This window comes from Chiloscyllium plagiosum, chromosome 14, assembly GCF_004010195.1.
Source record: "Chiloscyllium plagiosum isolate BGI_BamShark_2017 chromosome 14, ASM401019v2, whole genome shotgun sequence".
Taxonomy (NCBI): Eukaryota; Metazoa; Chordata; class Chondrichthyes; order Orectolobiformes; family Hemiscylliidae; genus Chiloscyllium; species Chiloscyllium plagiosum.
In genome coordinates, this window is record NC_057723.1 from 14754070 (window position 1) to 14779738 (window position 25669).

General features: G+C 40.8%; 1 protein-coding gene across 3 annotated transcripts in view; it reads right to left on the reverse strand.

Moving 5' to 3' along the window:
* Positions 1-25669, reverse strand: part of LOC122556511 (protocadherin Fat 1-like) — a 156069-nt gene that overhangs the window by 21235 nt on the left and 109165 nt on the right. For all 3 annotated transcript variants that reach the window (XM_043703236.1, XM_043703233.1, XM_043703234.1), the window contains exons 9-17: positions 21879-22089; positions 14041-18102; positions 11416-11612; positions 10814-10967; positions 9496-9729; positions 6330-6719; positions 4099-4313; positions 3063-3200; positions 1398-1541 (exon numbers count right to left, since the gene is read on the reverse strand). In XM_043703236.1, the coding sequence (XP_043559171.1) occupies positions 1398-1541; positions 3063-3200; positions 4099-4313; positions 6330-6719; positions 9496-9729; positions 10814-10967; positions 11416-11612; positions 14041-18102; positions 21879-22089 (5745 nt within the window). The remainder of the gene's footprint in view (positions 1-1397; positions 1542-3062; positions 3201-4098; positions 4314-6329; positions 6720-9495; positions 9730-10813; positions 10968-11415; positions 11613-14040; positions 18103-21878; positions 22090-25669) is intronic.

Genomic DNA, 25669 nt, shown 5'->3' on the forward strand with positions numbered 1-25669 from the left:
CATCTGCAGTACCCACCTCCGCCTTTCTAGGTTTTAGGCCAATCTGGCAGCTGATAGTTACTATCAGGATTTCTATCCCTTTAAGAGGCCCAAGTCTGCCTTGACAGCGACCAGTTAGCAAAGAAAGCCAGCAGCTCCACTGCCTTAGCTCTGCCACTGGGTATGTAGTAACTGCAGCGACTACACTCATTTGTAGTGATGGACATGACCCTTGCAATACGCTGACTGAGACTGGGTTAGTTTTGAGTCTTGGTTGATGGAGCTGGGTGAGGGAGGGGAATTCTGAACTCCTCCAGTACCTGATTAGCAGACCCCCTCAGGAACAAATGCAGCATCCACCTAGCAAGCTCTCCAAGTGGCAGAGGGCACACCCAGAACTGGTAAAATGCCAGTGGTGACAAGGGATGTCCTTTATTGGCTACTTAAGTGTCACAATTGATTTCCATCAGTTTGAACTTATTGCACAGAAGCAGCTGGATTTTATCAGCTTTCTAGGGATGGGAGGCGGGATTCCTGTTACTGGGAAGGGTAGAATGTGCCCATTGTCTCAATGCCACATTGCCATTCCAGGCTCTGAAAGGATTGAGGCAGTGGGCACATTCTACTCTTGCTCAGGTTACAGATCAACTGCTGAAAAACAACACTATAGTAGATAGGTGGTTGATGATGGGCTAAAGGGCCTCTTTCCATGTTGCAAAACCCTATGACTCCATGACTCAAATATCCACAAGACGTTGGGAAAAAAATGGTCACCTCTGACGTTTGGTTGGAAGAGTTGTTAGACTCTGGCTGAATTGAACATAGTTGACATACAACAGATGAAGAGCAGTAGTGATAAAATATGTAATTCTTGCTAACCTGTGATCACTACATTTACTTCATGCCAATCTGTAGCTTCCTATGCTAACCCATTTTAAAACTGGAAAGCTGTACCATACCCAAAAACAGCTGGATTGGATAAAATAACATGATAATCTACATTGGCTCCTGGTTTAGAAATACCTCAAATTTAAAATTCTCATCATTTTTTTATAAATACCTTCCTGCCCCTACTCCCACCAACTATAACCTCCTGCAGTCTGACATCCTTGATTTTAATCAATCCTTAATGGACAACCATGTGTTCAGCAATCCAGGACCTAAACTCTGGAATTCCTTTCCTAAACTTTTCTGCTTTTCCAGCTCTGTCTTCTCCTTTAAGATGGTCCTGAAAACCTACCCTTTTGTTCAAGATTTCAGTCACCTGCCATAATACCTCCAGATGTGAGAAGGTTTTGTTTGATAATGCTTCTGTGAAGTTCTCTGAATTCTTTGCTACATTAAAAGTGCCATTGAAGTACAAGTTGTTATTATTAAGGTCATGGCTGAGGTCATGGCTGAAATCTATTCACACTTACCTGAATTACCACACTGTAGTTGAACTGAAAGAACATTGGTGGATTGTCATTTACATCTAACACTTGGATGTTGACTGTAGTGTGACTGAATAGCGGAGGCTTGCCATTGTCTGTAGCCCGGACTGTCAAGGAATAACTAGATATCTGGAGAAGAGACAGTAATCGTCACAGACCGTTTTACATTTATAACAAAGTAAACTTAAAATACTTACATTGCTTTATTACCACTCTGCAGGTTACAGCAGATAAAATATACAATACTTGGGCTTCACTGAGTGAATGTCTTCTAGTGGTGTTGTAATGTTTCATTTAACGTAGAGAAGTCCCATGTCTTTCTTAGTCTGATCTCTGTTCACTGGACTAACAGTGCAGGAGAGACTAGTGATAAAATTGGCCCCAGCAACCTTGGGCAAGGGAGGGGTACAATACATCATCTGATGTTCTCAGTCCTGATCCTTTTTTGATGACAATGGTTGGCAAGTGTTACCTTATGGACAGTTTTCATGTGCAAGTTAGGATAGGCTTTGATATTTCCAGCAGTTAATTAACCTGTCTCTTCCCAGGTGATGAAACGTTGGATGGAAGCCAGAATCAAATGTGCACAATAAGAATCCTTATTGTCAGCAAGCTCTGCTGATGAACAATCTACATATTATTACATATACAATATTTCCAAAAGTAGGTAAGAGTGGCATGGTGGCTCAGTGGTTAGTACTACTGCCTTGCAGCACCAGGGACCCGGGTTTGATTCCAGCCTCAGATGATTGTATGGAGCTTGCACTTTCTCCCTGTGTCTACGTGAGTTTTTCTAGGTGCTCTGATTTCCTTCCACAGTACAAAGATTTGCAAGTGAGTAGGATTGGGCATGCTAAATTACCCATATTGTCCAGAGATGTGCAGGCTAAATGGATTAGCTATGGGTAATGCAGGGTTACAGGGTCGAGGGTGGCTTTGGGTTGGATGCCCTTCAGAGGGCTGGTGTAAACTTAATGGGCAAAATGGCCTGATTCCGCACTGTAGTGATTTAATGATCTACTGCCTTTTGAATGAAGAAGACACAAGATAAGACTCACATGCACTGACTGTGACAGTAACAAACACAGGATGCCTTCTGCAAGGTCTTAAACAAAATATCCTAGTTCCTTGGATTCTGCCTGAAAGCAGCCTGCTCTGTGGCTAATGTTGGGCTACTGATCCACATTTTCTTCAGCAGCATTAACAGATCCCAATTACTGCCAATAATATTTTGTGGCCATTTTTAGGATGAAGTTTTCTTATAACCAGTACAGCCTGGAAATTATATTTAGCTGTGACTTTGTTAATTCAGTTGAACCTTTGAAATAAAGTAATGAGCCTCATGTCTGTTGCATAGTAAACATGATTTCTGACATCAGAAGTCCAGGGTCTTCCTACCACTGTTTCTGACCAAATTTGCCAAAAAGGGGACTGGTATAATTTCTTTCTGCTAATAATTTGAAGTCAGCTTTTAGAGCTGGAAGAAGAATTTTCACATTAAATACTCTGATAAATTTCATCAGGAAGATAAATATCCTTGTCCATTATGCCACCCAGTGGCTACATTCTTATTTGGAGACTATACTCTGGGAATGACAATGGTTTATTGATTGTACCTTCCTGGATTTCTGTGATATATTTTCTACTTACCTCTTCCCTATCAAGGTGCTGCGATAACACAATCTCCCCGCTTTTCGAGTTTATTCTAAAATGCTGGTTGGGATCACCATCCAATATTGAATATTGGATTCGGTTGTTTAGCGGTCCATCACTGTCAGCAGCTGTTACCTAATGGGCATGTAGAGAAAAAGATAGAGGACAAGATGAGCAGACAAGTCCTGTCTCACTTTATTGAACGAATTAATTATAATTCAGGAGCAATCTTTAGTCCTAACAGTAGACTCAGTTTGGGAGTTGAATTCTAGCTCAGAGCAAACAGACATTATATTGTTTTAGTCATTCACAGAACATGGGCATTGCTAGGTAGGCCAGAACCCATTGCCCAAAGGGCAGTTAAACGGCAATTGTATTCCTCAATTGTAAGTGGGAGTCGCATGTAGTCCAGACCAAGTAAGGATGGCTGTTTCCTTCCCTAATGTACATTAATATAAATTAGTGAACCAGCTGTGCTTTCCTCAAATGATTGGGTCAATTATCATGAGATTCTTGATTCCAGATTCGTATAGAATTCAAATTTCACCATCTCCTATGGCAGGATTTGAACTCCAGAATATTATCTGGACCTCTGGATTGATAGTCTTGCAAAAATGCCACTTGGCCACTGCCTCCCCGTTTGGAATGAAGAGATTATTTTGTTTTATGATAAAAATACCTTTATAGCCCGTTAGCCTAAAAGATTGAAACTTGACGTCTGCACGGGAGTAGACACAAAACAATTTTATAGCTACTTAAGTTCAGAAGAAGTTGTATTGTGCTTGAAACACTAACTCTATCTCTGTCTCCACAGATGTTGCCAGAGTTTTTTTTATCACTTTCTGTTTTTTTTATTTCATAGTTTGATGGGCTCTCAGTCAGATCTCATGTAATCATATTTGGCAGGCGGGTAAAGAGACTGAATTGTGCAGCTATAACTTATTAATGATCTTTTCCAATAGAAATTTTGATTTTATTTCCCAGTCTGATTTTTATTTGAAAGCTAATGAAAATAGAATTTTTGTTTACTTACTTGTAGAACCAACTCCTCATGGGCAGCATCCTCACTGATTTCAGCTCTGTATACACTATGGCTGAATTTTGGCGAGTTGTCATTAACATCAGTGACATTGATGATCACCATTGTGCTGTCACTGAACAGTGGCGTTCCCTTCCTATTGCCTTCAACTGATAAGTAATACTCATGGCAAGATTCATAGTCCAGGCTTCCATTCACATACAAGGCTCCTGTACACAGAATTGGTCATTGTTTTTATAAATCGATTAACTTTAATGGATATCACTTCAAAGCTATTTCAACCCTTTTCTCATTGCCTGTCCATGATTAACAAAGTAAGAATTTTAACAGGCAGAGAGCCATTACATACCTCTCAGTCCAACCCAGGTATTATGGACTCTATTTTCTGAGGAGTGACTATCTTACATGGATTGCCCCTATGCCCCAAGTACTTTACAAAGGGAGAAGTTCCACGTTTTCAGAGAGTAGATGCTGATCAGGGCTCCTGCCGAAATGCAGAGCCATTCTTCCATTCCAACAGTTCCCTCTAAGCACAGAAGTGTCAGAGCAGGGCAAACCAGACCCCCATTCTCCAGCAGTCAGCTGCTGTGTAATGAAATGTAAAAGGTAACGCCAGCAGGGTAGCGTGCCAAATGGGAGAAATCAGATCTGGCAGGGGTTGGACGGTGGTTCATGGTTTGGTGATGAGGGGAGAGGTTTTGAACTGAATGGTATGGGTCCAGGTTGGGTCCAGTAGTGGACATTTGGGTGAGGAAGGGTCGGGTCTGGGTCAGTTGGTAGGAGCATAGAGTTGGTTGTTCTGGCTATGGGGGAGCAGGTTGGATGGCTCAGATTTGGTATAGGAAAGGAAGAGCCCATCAGAAGTGGAGGGGGTGGCAGTCTTGTCTGCGAATAGGGGAAGGTCCCAGGGAACTACTGGATCAGGGACTACGGGGAATGTAAGGGATGGGAGGAGCTGCAGTTGGGATTGTGTGAGTTAAGTATGGGGTCAGTTGAATAGTTGCTCAGGGGTCAGAGATTTCCTGAGTAACTATTTACTTAATTTCATCGGAAACTTTTAATTCTCCAAGTTAAATGGAGACTTTCACAGGGCTCTTGGCAGAAAGGGATTGCTCAGCAACATATTCAATTTCCCAGGAAATTCCTTTGGATTCTGCTAAAATGGGGATTTCTCAGGGTCCCATGAGCAACTCCCATCTTTGCAAAAATAACAACTGCTTGGCTATTGGAAAGTAAGACCATAAGACATGGGAGCAAAAGTAGGCTATTCAGCCCATTGAGTCTGCTCCACGTTCAGTGAGATCATGGCTGAATCCAGGCTAATGAATTATATTGAAGTGCAAACAGTAAGCTATGTAAGTGAATGCAGCACCCATCGTACACACAGTCATCTCTGACAAGCAACAATGAGATGAATCAACTTGTCTACATTTAGGGTAAAGAAAAAAATGGACCAAGGCAGCTCAATGCCTTTCTCGAAAAAGAGTTTTGGAGAAATCTTCAATACCTGAACAGGCTGACCGAGCTTCAGTTTAACATCTCATATTAAAGACAGTTCTGACGATCCAGCAAATGCCTGTCCAGGACCCTTCTGAATGTAGCTCAATGATCTCTTGTCCCTGCCAGGCCAGCATGATAATTTTAACATGAAATTTTACTATTTACTAGCCAATTTAAGATCAATCATCCTACCACTGATGCAATAAAGACCTGAGCATTTTAGTTATGTGTTGGACATGCTGCACTTCCAAACTAGAAGGGTTGGTATTAAGTATTGTTAGAGTTAGTTTGATCACTAGCCCAGCACCTGGCTTCACAACATGTTCTGGCTCAAGAAAGCAAGTTCATGTCTAAAGTTGGCCTCATGTACTAATATTATATGTGAAAATATCCATGATGGTCCTTGGATATGAACTGCTTAAATAAGCATAAATACCCTGTGGTTCAATGATAATCTTCTTACCCATTAACAGTCCATACACTTTGTGTGGCATGATGCTCTCCTATGCACCTCACACACTGCAAGTTCCTATTTATTCATGTTACGTACAATCTTACACAGCATGATCACATATCAGTAAGTCCTTCATTTATTGGTATTTCTTGTACAACAGCAAAAAAAATCATGAAACTAACAGACAAATTCTTTGCATATGCTCAGCAAATATTGCAGTATTAAATCAGTTACTTTCAGAACAAAATAGATTTAAAACACACAAGTTTACCTGTTTTGGCATCAATAAGAAACTTGCCATGGTCATTGCCATTTGTGATAGTGTAAAGGATCTGTGCATCGTTAGTGGCATCTTGGGTTAGTGCTGACACACTCAGTATCTCTATGCCTTTGCTCACATTCTCAGGGATGCTGGCAATGTACTCCTTTTGTATGAAGACCGGAATGAACTCTTCAATGCCAATGACTGAAACCACCACATTGACAAATGAAGAGAGTCTCTGTGGAAGGCCATGGTCTGTGGCCTGAATCATCAAGTTAAAAGCTTTCTGCTGTTCCTTGTATAAAGACTTTGCCAGATATATGACACCTGAGAGCTCATCAATGGAGAAATATTCATTTGCCGAGTCCACTAAGGAATATGTGACTTCTGCATTGAGACCTGTTGAGGTGGAAAACAATATTAGGAAAGAATAACCATGATTATCCTAACACAAAGTTTAAGCCTGGCAGATGGAGGACAGCTTGAGAATCTCTTCCATGACTCAGACTCAATCTCTGCAACTCTACAATGAAAAGGTAGCAAATTCACCTTAAGTCACTTGCATCATCATACTATGCTACCAACAACCAATTCTGCAAACCCATTTTATGGCACATTTAATGTACACATACATTAGCATACTCTGGGGAAGAACTAACCCCTTGCTATACATACTCATTCCAAGAGAAAAGTCTTCAGTGTCTGCACATTGTATTGGGCGAACACTAACTCTGTTTCATCATACAGGAAAGGACAGTGAATCCTTACCCGTATAACAAACCCTTCATCCACACCTTTCTGCTCACTGAATTATCCTACAAGTTGTAAATCTTGCAGAATTTTGCGTCTGCTAGATGATCTGCTATCAGTTTTGCAGTTAGGGAAATAACATCACACCTCCAGCAACCCCAGAGGTCATTAAGACACTGAGGAGCTTAAACTGAGCTTGATGGAACATGAACTTTGAATGCAATTTGGTTAAACACGAGTTTAGACTCTGCACATTCAATCTGGAGCCGAACTTGTTTCTGAATGTGAAATCACAGGTTTGACAGAGATGAATATTAGTTTTGAATATAGTGAAAACCAAATGTAACAATGCTAAATGAAATATATTAATGATTAGTCAATGCAGAACAGTTCAACTGCAGATTCTTCTTCAAGACTGAAATATTTTTGGTATTTATAATTGGTAAAATAATTAGTATTTTGATGAAATTTGAAAATGTGAATAAGAAGTTTTTTAAAAAATATGAGGAATTGTAAGTGATGTAACAGATTATCACAGACAATCTATGGCACAGTGGTTAGCACTGCTGCCTCACAGCACCAGAGACCTGGGTTTGATTCTAGCCTCGGGTGACTGTCTGTGGAGTTTGAATGTTCTCCCCATGACTGCATGAGTTTCTGCCAGGTGCTCCAGTTTCTTCCCAAAGTCCAAAGAGGAGCAGGTTAGGTGTATTTCCCATGCTAAATTACCGATAGTGTCCAAGGATGTGAAAGTTAGGTGGATTGGCCATGCTAAATTTCCCACAGTGTCCAAGGATGTACAGGTCAGGTGTGTTAGCCATGGGAAATGCAGGGTTACAGGGATAGGGTAGGGGATGGGTCTGAGTGGGATGCTCTTCGGAGGTTTGATGTGGACATGTTGGACTGAATGACCTGTTCCCACACAGTTTCTAAAATAAAAAATGTTTAATGTCTTTGCCTGACTTTTAATTTTCACCTATGAAGTATACTGCACATCTATAATACAGGTTTGTCAGTTCTCTAAGCGGATGCTAGACAACCTGCTAAGTGATCCTACTGTTTTCTTCATTGTCATTGAGTCACAGGGATGTACAGCATGGAAACAGTGCTGGATCCTCTACCTTTTAGTCATTTACATAAATGATTTGGATGCGAGCATAAGTGGTAGAGTTAGTAAGTTTGCAGATGACACCAAAATTGGAGGTGTAGTGGACAGCGAAGAAGGTTACCTCAGATTACAACAGGATCTGGACCAGATGGGCCAATGGGCTTAGAAGTGGCAGATGGAGTTTAATTCAGATAAATGCGAGGTTTAGATTAATTTCCTACAATATGGAAACAGGTCCTTCGGCCCAACAAGTCCAAACCAACCCTCCGAACAGCAACCTACCCAGATATTCCCCTACATTTACCCCTGACTAACGTACCTAACACTACGGGCAATTTAGCATGGCCAATTCACCTGACATGCACATCTTTGGACTGTGGGAAGAAACCGGAGCACCCATACAGACACGGGGAGAATGTGCAAACTCCACACAGACAGTTGTCCGAGGCGGGAATTGAACGCGGGTCCCTGGTGCTGTGAGGCAGCAGTGCTAGCCACTGAGCCACCGTGCTGCATTTTGGGAAAGCAAATCTTAACAGGACTTATAAACTTAATGGTAAGGTCCTAGGGAGTGTTGCTGAACAAAGACCTTGGAGTGCAGGTTCACAGCTCCTTGAAAGTGGAGTCGCAGGTCGATAGGATAGTGAAGAAGGCATTTGGTATGCTTTCCTTTATTGGTCAGAGTATTAAGTACAGGAGTTGGGAGGTCATGTTGCGGCTGTACAGGACATTGGTTAGGCCACTATTGGAATATTGCTTGCAATTCTGGTCTCCTTCCTATCGGAAAGATGTTGTGAAACTTGAAAGGGTTCAGAAAAGATTTACAAGGATGTTGCCAGGGTTGGAGGATTTGAGCTATAGGGAGAGGCTGAACAGGCTGGGGCTGTTTTCCCTGGAGCGTCGGAGGCTGAGGGGTGACCTTTTGGAGGTTTATAAAATCATGAGGGACATGGATAGGATAAATAGGCAAGGTATTTTCCCTGGGGTGAGGGAGTCCAGAACTAGAGGGCATAGGTTTGGGGTGAGAGGAGAAAGATGTAAAATGGACCTAAGGGGCAAATGTTTCACACAGAGGGTGGTACGTGTATGGAATGAGCTGCCAGAGGATGTGGTGGAGGCTGGTACAATTGCAACATTTAAAAGGCATCTGGATGGGTATATGAATAGGAAGGGTTTGGATGGATATGGGCCGGGTGCTGGCAGGTGGGACTAGATTAGGTTAGGATATCTAGCAGGCATGGACAAGTTGGACCGAAGGGTCTGTTTTTGTGCTGTACATCTCTATGACTCTATGACTCTCTCTGACAAAATACTTACGAACATCGGGATCTCTGGCATGGACAACTGCCACAGGAGTCTTGACAGTGGTGTTATCGAAGACAGATACTGCATATTGAGTTGCTGAGAATTTGGGAGGATTGTCATTCACATCCTGTAATGTAATGCTTATATCTGCCTCGCAAAATAGGCCACTCCCATCAGATGCTTTTGCAACCAGATTATACACAGCTTGACTCTCACGGTCCAAAATGCCAACTGTCATCAATTCTCCTGAGGCAAGGAACAGAAACAAGAGTTACTAAAATGTAAACTGACATTCAAATCCTTAACAGCTCCCTGATCAGTCAAGTGATTCATCGACTGTCTAAACTGGAACATGCCAAACTGGAAAGTCCATGGTTTAATCACCAGTTGGAGTCGAAGTTAACACATCTGGGTTGGTGTTTGGAATGCTACAATTGGGCTCAGGGAACCTGGGTTATTGAGGATTCTCACTCAACATTACCAACTAACTACCGCTCCTGGAAGTCTGCACCCATGGTTGACAAATAAGAGCAGGACTAGCCTCAGTTTTGATGCTGCTGTGCTTACAAAGACCAGTTGGGCTAAGGGTGTCGGCTCATCCATTAAGAGTAGCCACATGATGAAGTACTCAAGGGTTACCACTACATATTGAAAGACAATGGAAAGAAAACTGAAGAAGAAATCTGGTGATAAACTAGAAAATCTCTTTGGTTAATCTATGTATCATTATCTTTCTTAACAGTCATGGCTTTTGCTGTCTGAGGATTAACTGTATGAATTGGCTTCACTTTGCTCATACTCTTCTCAAATATCTGTCTCTTTTTGCCTTGGGGCAGCTGTCATTATCACTGCCCATTTCGGTTGAACAGTAGACACAATTAGAATTGAATAGATTTAAATACAACATGGAAACTCAAAATGAGGGGTCTTATGGCACAGTGGTACTGCCTCTACCCTTTGACCTGGAGGCCCAGCTTCAAGTCTCACTTGCTCCAGAGGTGTATAATAACATTGCTAAACAAGTTGACAAGAAAATACCTCAAAACAATCATCAACACCTTTCGCACTGCATCAAGTAACTATCACAATATTGAAAGACATTCCAGTTGGACTCTGGTCTTTTAACCTTCAGCATTTTCTATGTTTCTAACCCTACACTTTGCTGCTAAATTGTGCTGCGGTCAATGCAGGTGCAAAGTCTGTCCAGCACTCATTAACGACTTGCAAGCCTCTCGGCTGCAGGGTTACATATCAGTTTTTCATTTGTTATGGTTAAATACCATTGTGTTATTTATATATAAACTTTGAACCCAACTGTTTATTTCTTTACCTGTCTGTGGATCAAGTCGAAACTTGTTTGCGCCTGGCCCGTGCAGAGTGTAAGTTATCTGAGCATTGGTGCCAGCGTCTGAGTCTGTTGCAGAAACCTTCAAAATGAACTGACCCCAAGGTGCCCCTTCTGAAACGATTTCAGTGTATGTGAGCTGTGAAAAGAAAGCCGAACATCAAAATGAAATAGATATATGGAAGCAGTGACATATGTTTCAAATGATTATACAGTACTTTTCTACTGAGCGTTGATAAGTATTGTGCCAAATGCACACATCCCACAATGCTTATGCATCTTCAGGGTACGATGGGTATTGAAGCTGGAGGAGGAATTCAGAACACATTGTCCTAGGGGAAGAATGACACCATTGTATTCTCTAGAAGAGCTTAGGTAACTCCCGGTGTGTCAAGATTTATCTGGAGATTCAGATTTTGGATAAGGAAATACGTTCATTAATGAAATCTTGAATGTTTTGATGCATTTGCTGCAGTGCAAAGGAGTTAATAGCCAGGAAGTGCTAGCGTTTCTGCTACTCCCGCACCATAACATTGATGGATGTTTGGTTAAATGCGTAGCCATTCTTTATGGTGCAGGATAATTACCTGTTTGCAGTGTGGGCTGTTATCATTAACATCATGAACAAGGACCTCGACTGCTGATTCAGTTATAAACTTGCCATCAGTGGCCGTGATATTTAGAATGTATTTTTCTTTCTCCTCTCGGTCCAGAGCTTCCTTTACATAAACTCGCCACTGGCCTTCAAAGTTCTCAAGAGCAAACTGGCCCAGAGGATCGCCATCTAATGAAACAAATTTGGATTGACACATAATTGAATTTTCTTAATTGTGAAACATTAGACACAATGTCTTAGAATGAGGTGCTGAAGGAGGTCATTCAGCCTTTCATGTCCATGCCAGTGCTTTGCAAGAATAGTCCACTTAGTCCCTTCTTAGCCCCTTAGCCCTGCAAATCATATCTTGTTGGATAATTATCTAATTATCTAATTCTATCATTAAAACCATGATTGAATTTGCCTCCACCACATTCTCAAGCAATACATTTCAGATCCAACTCTTCTAAACCCTGGTGAATACAGGCCTATTCAACTCAATCTCTCCTCAAATGACAAACCCTGTCATCCAGGAATCAGTCTGGTGAATCTTTGCTGCCCTTCCCCAATGGCAAGTATGTATTTTTTGATATATAAGGAGTCCAAAATTACACACAATGTTTTCGATGTAGTCTCACCAAGGCCCTATGCAGGTCTTTTTTTCAAATCAGGAGATATAGGCTTCATTGACTGGGTTAACACTTATTGCCCATTCCTAAATCCATAATTACCCTTTAGAAGGTTTGGTGAGTTGCCTTCTTGAACCACTGTAGTTCATTTGGTGCAGGTACATCTACGATCCTACAAGGGAGGGAGTTCACGATTTTGTAGTTCCTTGTTCCTGTACTCAAGCCGCTTGCAAAGAAGGTCAACGTACCATGTGCCTTTCTAACTGCTTGCTGTACCTGCATGCTTACTTTCAATGACTACATTGCTGTTTCCTGTCACTGAATCAACTTTGTATCCATGCTGCCCCTGTCCTTCTTATTTGACTTCACTATTGTGTGGCACTCTTATCAAATACCATTAAAGAATCCATGCACACCACATTAATGACATTACATCCATTAACCTTTGGTATTGCCTCATTAAAGAACTCAATTAAATCAATGATATACAATTTTTCCTTTTAAAGCTTGTGGTTGCTTTCCTTCATGAATCCACATTTGTCCAAGTGACCATTAATTTTACTTCAGATTATCATTTTTGTAAATGCCTTTGACTGCCAAGATGAAAATAACTATCCAATAATTCCTGAACTGATCCTCATTCCCAGTTTTCAAGAAGGGTGTGAAAGAAATATGTGAAATTGTCTCATCCTCTGTTGTTTTATCTAGCTGTTGGAAAGACACCAGGCGGTTTACACAATGGGAGAAACTGAGGACTGCAGATGCTGGAGATCAGAGTCGAGAGTGTAGTACTGAAAAAGCACAGCAGGTCAGGCAGCATCCGAGGAGCAGGAGAATCGATGTTTCAGGCATAAGCCCTTCATCAGGAATGAAGCTTATGCCTGAAACATCGATGCTCCTGCTCCTCAGATGCTGCCTGACTGGCTGTGCTTTTTCAGCACTACACTCTTGACACAGTTTACACAATGGGCAGGTGATCAACTCTGAAAATTGTACCTATTATTTTGATATTGATATAGTTAGAGAGATACATGACCAACATTAATTATTTTAAAAGGTTTATGTGGATCCAATATATCTTGAACTTTTTAAACAAAGGACACTTTGCTAATGAAAAGGCACAGTGTACAACAGGAGCAATGTTGCACTTAAAAACTGCAGGGAGCTGGATGGGTTTTACAGCCGGGGGAAACGCATAGAGAGGTCACATGGCAAAAGTTGTGGAATAAGACAACTGCATTTTTTTAAACTTTGAAACACAATTTGTAACTTGTCTAAGTACCTTCCATTGCTCTCTCTCTCTTTCTTCGTGACATCTCTCAGTAAAGTGTGTGAACTGAAATCCAACCAAAAATAATCTTTACCACTTAGGGAGAGTTCCTGAAGGGAATTTTCTTAAAATTTATCCCAACATCTGAAGCAAAGGGAACTCTGACAATTATCACTTTTTGAGAAAGATACCTCAGTGCCAACAACATGTGTGTGTGGAATGACCTTAGGGTCAGATACCCTTCTAATCAGAAAATCGTTTGGGTCAATCTGTGACTTATCCTTCTTTCATGAATTTAACTATTACTTGGCCAAAATACTTTAAAGTGAATACTGAAGAATTATTTTCGTTTCTCTTCAAACTTAAGTATGAACATTAAATTTCTTAGAATAATGCATAATATATATGTTATGTTATATATTCATAATCCAAACTGTTTGCCAATTATTTTGGCATCTTTGTGTGAGTAGATTTGTTTTGGTAATAAACCAGTTATTTGTTGTTCACTAAGGAAACTTGACTGACTTGTTTTAAACCCTGAATGTCTGAGACTATATACTTGGCCATATCATAAAACTTTAAATTTAAATTTAGTTGTAGCCAGGAGAGTGGCACTAGAAAAGTAACCAGTGCACCCTTCCAAGCTCAGTGGTCACAGTATGTTATCTGCCTTCCTAAACATCAATATCTAAATGAATACATTATACCAAAGACCTACCTGTAATGTAGCAGGTAGCATGTCGATTGGATTCTGAAATATCAGCATCCACCATAGTAAGAACAACAACCACTTCCCCAGGTTTGCTGTCTTCGTTGACTGTAGCCTTGTAGATGTTGCTTGTGAACTGTGGAGAATTGTCATTTTCATCAGTTACCTCAACTTCTATGATGGCAGTTGAGGACATTTGGACTTTTCCTCCATGATCAAACGCCACCACGGCAAACTTGTAACTGTTCTTTGTTTCACAGTCCAGTTCCTTCAAGGTTGTCAGCCACCCACTGTCTCCATCGATGGCAAAAACATTGGTAACATCATCAAATTCATTAGACAATCGATAGGTAACATGTCCATTCGTTCCTGTGTCCTGGTCATTGGCAGTCACCTGTATGACTGTGGTCCCTACTGGCATGTTTTCTGGGATGAAGGCTCTATAAGGATTTGCCTCAAATATAGGTTGGTTATCATTGACATCCTTTACCTGGATGCTGATAGACACTGAAGAAGCAACCTCTAAATCTCCATGGAAACACTGAGCAATTACATCAATTTTGTACCATTTGGTCTTTTCATGGTCTATGTTCTTCCCAATTTTCAATGTTCCAGTGTTTTGATCAAGGGTAAATACTCCACCTTTGTTACTTTCATCAGTATTTCCCTTTACCAGACTGTAAATAACTGGTTGGTCAGCTTCTGCTGTGATTACACCAATTTCTGACCCCGCTGGAAGATCCTCTGAGGCTGAGAAAGTGTACAGTGGTTCAGAGAATCGTGGAATTGATAGGTCAGGCGGGATAACTTTGACAAGAACAGGAACGCAGGAATCCTGCTGTGGAGAGCCCCCATCTTGTGCTTTCACGTAATAAGTAAACGAGTTGTTCTCCAACCCAATCAGACTCTCCTTGATTGTGATAAATCCAGTAAGAGGATTTATCTCCAATATATCTTCAACTCTGTCTTCACTGGAGGCAACAGAATAGCTGACATCTGCGTTCATTCCTTCATCTGCATCAATAGCTACGATCTGGATTACCGGAGCACCCTTAAGAGTGCTGGCAGGAACATGAATTTTGTATTCAGCGGCTTGGAATTGAGGTGCATTGTCATTCTCATCAGTCAATATAATATTCACAGTGCAAAAATCCACTTTACCACCTCCATCTTTTGCCATCACTTTAACAGCAATTACCTTTTCTGTTGAATTTTCACGGTCCAATTTCTGTGACGTTAAAATACGACCATGATTGTCGATGCTAAATTTCTCTCTGGCTAACTTATTTATGATTGTATAGTCAATGTGGCCATATGGACCAGAGTCTCTGTCGACGGCTTTCAGCTCAATTACATGTGTCCCCACCTCAGCATTTTCAGCAAGCTCAATCTCATACATGTTTTGATCAAATATGGGCTTGAATTTATTTGTCTTCGAAGTTCTTATCTGAACTGGTATAGATCGTCTGAAAACCCGGTCTGAAACAGACACGTTTAAGTGATAATTTGATTCTAATATTTTCTTACAAGAATTGGACACAGAAATGATTCCGGATTTTGTTCCAATTATAAAATGTCTTTGTTCATTTCCTTCTGTGATGATGTACTCCAGTTTATCAATATCTATGCTGTCTGGATCTCTTGCCTGCACTCGTATAACAAAATGGCCACATGTAGCCACTTCACTTATAGTAGTCTCACACTGATTCTGGCGAAACGTAGGTGGGTTATCGTTGAAATCTGAAATGTTCACATTCAGGAGCACATCACTACTTAATGGTGGAATACCGTTATCTATAGCCCTGATTGTGAGGCTATAATGTTGGGTCTTTTCATAATCCAGTGTACGTGCTGTTGTGACAAGGCCGTTTCTAGTATCAATATGGAAGTATTCTGAACTATTAGTAATAGCTGTAAATTGATAGCTGATAACTTTATTCCTTCCAGAATCGGCATCACTTGCACTGACCTGTACCACAGAGGTACCGATAACTGAGGCCTCAGATAATGCTGAACCATAGACCTTTTCGGTAAACATGGGAGGGTTGTCATTAACATCTTCAACTTCAATATCAACAATTGCTTCTGCATAAGATCCAATCACTGAATCTGTGGCCCGCACAGTCAGCACATGCTTTGTTAGGTCTTCATAATCCAACGCATCAATCACGTTCAGAACCCCAGCCTTAAATTCAATAGAGAAGAGATGCAGTGCTCTCTGTGTGACAATGTTGTAGATCACACGGAATCCTGATGGGTTGCTAGCATGCACATGAAGAATTGGTGTGTTCGGAGAGATGTTTTCAGGGACGCTGATTCTGTAGTACGGTTTTTCAAATCTTGGGGTTATTTTATCCCTGACAGTGATAACAACTTCAGTCTGTGCATAAAGCGGAGGATCTCCTCTGTCTTGAGCTATAACAGATAATGTATATTTATCTGCTGCATCAGAATCAAGATGCTCACTGAGAGAAATGTCCCCAAGGTAGGGATCAATCCAGAAGTATTTATAATGATCAACAAGGCTGTAATGGATGACTGCATTTTCTCCAGTGTCCTTATCTTCAGCAGTAACTTGATAGATAACATCACCTGGTTCTGCATCATCTTGGACTGTTGCCAGGTATGGTAAATGGACAAAATTTGGTGCATTGTCATTAATGTCCTCAACAGTAATTTTAACTAATGTATGTGCAACTCTGGGAGGATTACGCAGATCACGTGCCTCAACAACAAATTCATATTCTTCCTGTTCTTCACGGTCACATGCCATTGCAGTGGTTTGAAAAGCGCCAGATGTTTCAATTACTCTAAACCTTTTATCTGGATTTAATATATAGTAAAATATAGGTTCATTCAGCTGATTTCCAAATGCTTTCACAATACCTAAAGTTTCTGTGAGTGTAGTATTTTCCAACACTGAAAACATGTGCAAGCTCTGAGCAAATGTTAGGCCACTTTCCTTTAAAATTGACACTTTTATCTTTACTATTGCAGTACCTTTTAGCATCCCATCAGATGCTCTGACCGTCAGTTCAAACTGGCCTTTAAGACTGGCTGCATCTTGAACTGAAATTAAGCCAGTAGAAGAATCAATACTGAATGTCTCCTGGTTATTTCCGTCGACTATACTGTATGTGATTTTTGAGAAACTGTCAGAGTCTGCATCTACTGCTTTCACTGTGAGAACGTCAGTCCCGTTGTGAGCAGGTATCAGCAAAATTGATTCATATAATTCTTTCTCAAACCTTGGAGGACAGTCATTAACATCCATCACCATCACAGTGATACTTGCTACTTCTGCTGCAAACAGAGTTGGCTGCCCACAGTCATGTACCCGAACTGTGAGATGAAAGATGGAGGTGGCTTCATGGTCAATAACAACAGCGGTGCTAATGGTTCCAATGTTGGAATCAATGGAAAAATACTTCAACATATCAGATTCCATGATTTGATACACCAACATGCCATTGGCACCTGTGTCTTGATCAGTCGCTTTAACTACTAGGGGTGAGTTTTTCTCATCCAGAACAATACTGTTGACAGGAGAATTCTCATTGATTCTGCCAATATACTGAGACTGAACAAGGATGGGTGGGTTGTCATTTTCATCTATAACATTTATTGACACCAAAAGACTGTTGTACAGTCCAGTCATGCTGGTACCTTGAATTTTCAATTTGTAAGCTGAATTTTTCTCAAAATCCAGCTCCTTATGAAGAGATATCACACCAGAGTATGGGTTGATGTGAAATGTGTCATCTATGTTTCCAGCTTTAATTTCATAAGTCACTGCTGATTGGCTGGTTGCAGTTACCATGACAACTGATGATCCAATACTAGTTGCTTCGCTGATTTCTTCATAATACTCCTTCAACAGAAACTTGGGAGGTGAATAATCAGAAATCATAACAACAATTTCAACCGTGGCAAGTGTACTGAGTTGAGGATAACCTTGATCCTGGGCTTTCACTGTTAAATCATAGGATCCTTTAACTGCTTGGTCTAGCTTCTTAGCCACGGTTATCTTGCCTGAAACGGGGTCAATATTGAACATATTGCCACTGTTACCTGAAAAACACATGGGAAGAAGGTTTTTCCTTTACATGTACTTGAAAAATGACTGTGTCTAGGTTTATGGTGTGAAAACTTATCTATACTTAAATGAAAATATGATTCTTAACAATGGCATTATTGAACAATTTCTGAATTCGCTCAATGATTCATTGCTGTAGCTTCATAATAAGTGTGCCTGTTAAGTCTAGCTTTCATACATCTTGATTGAAATGCCATACAATGAGTTGGTGAGGAAAAAGTGGCACTTTTGATTTAATATGATGCACACAACCAACGACACACACTTTGCAATTGACTGATGACATGTTCAGCAATTGTCTCAGTTTTAGTTAAAATGGATAAAGAATTGTGCACTACGAAATGTTGTGCATTGTTAAAAGTGCTAAATGCCATTTTTGTTAGAGTCTTTGTTGAGTTGCTGTGTTCAACTCAAGATGTAGAAAAGAAAGGCTTGCATTTATGGAGCATCTTCCACAATTACAGTGCCCCAAAGCTCAAAAAAGCACTTTTGAAGTGTGGTATCTGTTTGGATGGGTTTGCAAAGCAGTTGGATGCCAACAGCGTGGGCTCAATTCCAATCACCGGGCGAGGTTACCATGAAGGACTGTCCTTCTCAATTTCTCCTCTCAGCTGTTGGCCTTTAGGTTAAATCAGCACCAGTTGAGTCTTTGTCTCTAATGAGAGGGGCAGCCCTATGGTCTGGCAAGACTACAGCAACTTGACCTTGATCTTTTAGCCATGATGTGGAGAAGCCAGTGTTGGACTGGGGTGGACAAAGTTAAAAATCACACAACACCAGGTTATAGTCCAACAGGTCTATTTGGAACCATTAGCTTTCGGAGTGCTGCTCCTTCATCAGGTAGCTGTGGAGCAGGATTATAAGACACAGAATTTGTAGCAAAAGATTACAATGTCATGCAACTGAAATTATATGTTCAACAAACCTAGATTGCAGTTAAGTCTTTCATCTTTTAGAATGGGTTCCAGGTTTTGGTTCATTAATGTGTAAATCCCAGAATCGCTTGAGAATGTGACTTAAATGAAGTTGATGTAAAATGAGTAATGTGGTCAGATGAGGGAAAGTGGTGATAGTATTAAATTCAAGGAAAAGCCATACAAACTGGACAAAAAATAAAGCAATAGGACTGAGGACTGGCAGCAGTTTAGATTTCAACAAAGGTAGGCAACAAGACTGATTGGGTGGCAGGGGGGACAGTAGAGCATGAGAGTAAGCATGCAGGGATCATAAAAATTGAGAGTAAAAACTTCTATAGGTATGTGAAGAGAAAAAAAATTAATAAAGACAAGTGCAGGTCCCTTTCAGTCAGAAACTGAATTTATAATAGGGAACAAAGAGATGGCAGACCAATTAAATACATTCTTTAGTTCTATCTTCACAAGTGAAGACACAAATAACATAATGAAAATATGAGGGAAACATAAGGCTTAATTGGAAGGAAAAATGAAACTAGTATCAGTGAAATGGTGTTAGGAATCTAATGGGATTAAAGGCAGATAAATCCCCAGGGCCATCCCAGAATACATAAGGAAGTGGCCCTAGAATTAGCTGATGTGCTAGTGTCTTAGTCATAGAGTCACATAGTGCAGAAACAGACTGTTTGGTCCAACTCTTCCATGTCAACCTAGTTTCCTAAACTAAACTAGCCCCACTTGCCTGCACTTTGCCCATATCCCTCTAAATCGTTCCTATTCATGTCCCTGTTCAAATGTCTTTTAAATGTAACTGTACCTGCATCTATCACTTCTGGCAGTTCATTCCACATACAAACCATCTCCGCATGAAAACTTTGCCCCCAGGGCCCTTTTAAATCTTTCTCCTGTCATTTTAAAAATATGCTGTCAATTTTTGAACTCCTCTACCCTTGGGAAAAGACCTTTGCTATTCCCCTTGTCTATGTCCCTCATGATTTTATAAACCTCTATAAGGTCACTCCTCAACCTCCTATGATCCAGTGAAAAAAGTCCCAGCCAATCCAGCCTCACCATAAAACTCAAGCCCTCTAGTCCTGGCAACATCCTTGTAAATCTTTTCTGCATCCTCTCCAATTTAATAATATCCTTCCTTTGGTCATCTTCTAAAATTCTATAGGCTCTGAAACAGTTCCTATGGATTACAGGCAGCTAATGTAACCTTAATATTTAAGAACAGAGGCAGAGGGAAAACAGCCAATTATAGGCAAAGTAGTTTGATATCAGTAGTGGGAAAAATGCTAGAGTCCATAATAAACAATGTAATAGCCGAGTGTTTGGAGGGTAGAGACAAAATCGGACAGAGCAGTGTGGAATTACGAAGGGGAAGTCATACTTGACAAATCTGCAGGATCTATTTTGAGGATGTAACTTGTAGAGTGGATAAGGGGGAGTCAATGGATGTGGTTTACTTGGATTTTGAAAACCCCTTTGATAAGGTCCTTACATAAGAGATTAGCATACAAAATTAAAGCACATGGGATAGGAGGTCGTATACTGATATGGATTGAGAAATTGTTGGCAGACAGGAAACAAAGAGTAGGAAAAAAGAGTATTTTTCTGAGTGGCTGGCATTACCTAGTGGAGTACCGCAGGGACCAATGTTTGTACCTCAGTTACTTAGAATATACGTTCATGATTTAGATAAGGAAAAGTTGGCAGATGACACAAAGCTGGGTGAGAGGATATGCTGTGAGGAGGATATGGAGAAACATTAGTGTGATTTAGGCAAGTTAAGCAAGGGTGTGGATATTGATTGCGGATTCAGTATAATGTGGATAAATGCGAAGTTATCCACTTTGATTGCAAAAACATGCAGGCAGATTATTACCTGAATGGCGAAAGATTGGGAAAGGGGGAAGTGCAATGAGAGCTGAGTGTCCTCATACACCATACACTGAACAGAAGCAGGCAGGTGCAGCAGGAGGTGAAGAAGGCAAACAGCAGGCAAGAAGGCTAAAAGGCCAAAACATTGACGTCTTTCAAGAAAGATGTAGATATAGTCCTAAGGACTAAAGACATCAAAGGATATAGGGAGAAAGTGGGAACGGGATAATGAGTTGGATGAGCAGCCATAGTCATATTGAATGGTAGAGCAGGATCAAAGGGCTGAATGGCCTTCTCCTGCTCTTCTAATCTGTGTTTCTTAATGTTTCATGTAGCCATTGTCAATTGTTATAAAAACTCAACTGTCCTTTAGAGAAGGAAATCAGGTGTCCTGACCTTATCTGCTTTACACGTGACTCCAGCAACGTGATCTTACTCTAAACTGTTCTCTGAAATGGCCTCGTAAGGCAGTCAGTTCAAGAGCAATTAAGGATGGGATTAAAAAAAAAGATACCCGAGTTTCACAGATCATACAGCGCTGTGGTAACAACCTGTTTCTATGAGGTTGATTAGGTATGGGCTGAGAAACAAGGGATAAGTCCCCTACTCTTCTTTGAAATAATGTTGCTGACCATTTGCATCCGACTGAAAGAGCAGACAGGGCCTCAGTTTAACACCTCAGAATTTAATGGACCTGCGGGTCTGAAGAACATGATGTGAAACTATGTTCCTCTCTCTCTCTACAGGAGCTGCTGATATTTTCCAGCACTTCCTGTTTACATCTCCAACACCTCCAGTATTTTGATTTTGGTTTGGTCTTCATGGTTGTGCTGTGTGAATGAGTTAAGATAGATCAAATACATTTTCTCACCTTTTTCCATATCACAATCATATCAAAAAATGCACACAATCATCATTTCCACACAATATTCTGTATTTCATGTTCTTGTTACCTGATTGAATGGAGTATATGATTTCTGCATTAACTCCAATGTCCTTGTCGAAAGCAAGAACTTGCAGAACGCCAGTCCCAAGTGGTGCAGTTTCTGTTATGTTGCCACTGTAAATCGGACTGGTAAATCTAGGTGGATGGTCATTTGAATCCTCCACGTTAATAACAGCTCGGACAAAATTCCGTTTAACAGGAACTTCCTGATCCCGCACCTGCCAGAAAAATAAATCAGTTCATAGCTCCATTAGACTCCTACGTGTAGAAAATCTTTTATTTCATTTACGTTTCCAATACAAAAGGAGCATATTAAGAAAATGAGGCAAAGGAAATAGAGTAACTTGTTCTTCTGCTGAAAGAAAAGGTTTAAGGAAGAATTTTAATGTCTGGAGGTCATGGATGGGAAGAGTGGCAGAGGCGGGAGACATCACGACGTTTTGGAAGAATTTTGATGATTACTTGAAATCCATAGCATACAAGGTTACAGGTCAAAGGCTGGAAATGAGACTAGTTAGTTTTTTTGATGACACACAGACACAATGAGCCAAAGGGCCTGTTAAGAGGTTCATGGAATCATAGAATCATAAAGTTTACAGTACAGAAAGAGGCTCTTTGTCCCTTTGTGTCTGTACTAGCTCCTGGCAGAACTACCCAGTTCAGCCTGCTCTCCAGCCCAAGCTCCCTAGCCCTCTAAAACCATCCAGCCCTTCCATACAAGAAGTCACTTCCACAATTCTCCCAGGCAGTGCATTCCAAATGTTAGCAATTCTCTGATTAAAGAAATTTCTCCTCATCTCACTCCTAACTCTCTTGCTGGTAATCTTGAAATTGTGACCACTCGTTACTGACATACCAACTGGTGGAAACGGAATCTTGTCAACACTGCTCATAACTTTGAACACTTCAATAAGGCCACGTCTTAACCTTCGCTGCTCAAAAGGAGAATAAGACCATTTCCTCTCATTTATCCTAGTGTCTAAAAATCCCTCATTCCTGGTATACATCTAGTTAGTCTCCTTTGCAATTTCTCGAGGGTTTTAACATCCTTCCTTCAATAAATTGGCCCAGAACTGCATACAATATTCCAAATGTGATCTGACCAATGATTTATAGTGGTGTACCATCACTTCCTTGCTTTTATACTCTCTAACTCTATTTATAAACCCAAGGATCCCATAAGCATTCTTAACAATAATTCCAACCTCCTTGGCCACCTTCAGAGAACTGTATATTTGATCCCAAGATTCTCTGCTCCTGTACTCCTATCAAAGTGGTAACATTGAACTTGTAATGTCTGCACTTAAATTCATCTGCCAGGTATCTGCTCTTTTGGCCAATTTGTCAATGTCTCACTGAAGATGGTCAGGTCATTCCCGCAACTCACTCTCGCTGGCTTAGTATCATCTGCAAATTTAGACATTTTGCCCTCAATGCCCATCTCCAAATCATTTATATAAACCAAGAAAAGCAAGGATCCCAACACCAAGCAATCTTCCCAACATTTATAAATGTTGAGGCTGCATTACTCCACCATCAGGATGACAGGCTTGAAGGCTGTAAAGAGATAGCTGCTGGAGAGATAGCAGGTAGACAACCTGGAAGATTCACTGACACATTCCCGCTGCTGTCGAGCTTTTCCAAAACTGAGCAGGAAATCGGATCAGTAGCCAGCCAGCTGACACAGTTCAGGGTCCAGTGAGGGTGAATGTTATTGGCTTGTTGGTGTTTTGCTGGCAGAAGAACAGCCCTTGCCATGAGTCAAAGTCACTTGATTAATAACGTGCCCCTGTGGCAAGTTGAGGATGCCACTGCAGCCATATACCCCAAAGTGGGGGCCACAGGCAGGAAAGGCCAGGCAACTGGAGGCATGTACCTTTTAAACTAGGCAGAAGTGGGTACTGCAGATGCTGGAGTTCAAAGTCAAGATCAGAGTGGTGCTGGAAAAGCACATCAGGTCAGGCAGAATCCGAGGAGCAGGAAAATCAACATTTCAGGCAAAAGCCCTTCATCTGCTCCTCAGATGCTGCCTGACTTGCTGTGCTTTTCTAGCACCATCCTAATCTTGACTTTGATCTCCAGCATCTGCAGTACCCACTTCTGCCTAGTTGCTTTTCAATTTGAGGGGCCAGAACTGCTAACCAGTAAGCCAGATGTACCTTAAGCCATCAATTAAAATGCTGTCTCCAGGAAAATCTGGTAGACGTTTGATTGGCGAGTACAGGGAAGGAACACCCCCTTCATCTAGTCACCAGGGTTTGGACTCTTGTCCTTGGTGGGAAACACAACCTCCATGTGCTCTAAATCCCTCACAATGATCTAACTGAGACTGAGAACACATTGCAGATTGGGCTGCATTTGTGATGAGAAACAGCTATGAAATGTCGTCAAGCTGAAACGTTCACTCTTCTCTCCACAGCTGCTGCCAAACCGGCTGCATATTTAAGGCTTCCAGAAACTGTAGCAATGTGTTTGTGTAGAAATCAGCATTCCATACTTCCAGCTGTGATTCAACCCAGTTCCACATAAAGAGCAGAAATATGTCAAGGATCCTCCTTATTCTCTAGATCCTTTTGGAAAATGGCATCTAACTAACATTCCCTCCAAGCTGCATGGCTGCCTGTGCACATAGCCATTCTAAAGTTCTGTACGTGCCAAATGCACCACTGTCTTCCAGTTCCAGAGGTTGTTGCTACGCACAGACCTTAGAAACCCAGGCAGCTGGAAGATAAATTTGAGCGAACACTGTGACTACCTATTAAATATTCTGACTTTTCAGATAGTGCAATCAATCAGTTGAAGACATATCAATGATTGAGTCTGATTTGCAAATCACATTCTTCTAAAAATGAAATGCTGCCAATTTTATGAGGTTGACACAAACTTTGGTTGGAAGCCTGCCAATATGACTATCAGTCACTGTTTACAACCAGAATTATTTTAACTGGTAGGAATCACAAACAGCAAAGACAAAAAATCATTAAGATCAACCCTTCATGTACTTTACAGTGTAACCATATTTTTGCTCCTGATTCAGCAGAGTAGGTAACAGTTATTATGTAGGTGTATAGATCTGGTGTCATTCTACTTGCCTCAATTTGGAATGTTTCAATTGCTTTATTTTCTATTACAAGTATAGCAAGCAAAATCATACCACGATTTTAGGATTGACATTGGCAGCACTCTGTGCCATTTGAAAAAGGCAATGGATCAACTTACTGAGGGTTCGCCAACAGGAACTTCCAAACACATGACCTCCACCACCACGAAGGACAAGAAGAGTAGTGCATAGGGACATTACCTCCTGCATGTTTCCCTGCAGCCCACACTCTGATAAACACAGCCACAGTTATCTGCCATGGTGGGAATTGAACCTAGATACCCAAAACTTTATACCTGGGTCTCTGGATTCGGAGGCCATCACTTCCCTAGTGATTATGTACTACGTTGCCAGTCTAGCAATAAATGACATGAATTACTTGTGGGATTTGCTTGGATATTGTTGCACGATTAAAACTGTTTGCAAGTGGCATTTATTCTCTGCTACATTATGTAATCAACCATTTCATTTGCAACTCCATTTTGAATACTCCTTCAACATTTTCTCCCCTGTCTAGCCTTCCGTAAGAGATTTCAGCAAATGTTTTTGGGAGGTCAAAATATATATCTTGTAATTACCTCTTGCAATTAAAAAGGTGCCCATTTTACAATAAAACCCTAGTTCTGGCAAATATCATATGATTTAAGGCAGAAATGAAATACCAGATCTGATATTAGCAGATTTTGCACTCATATATT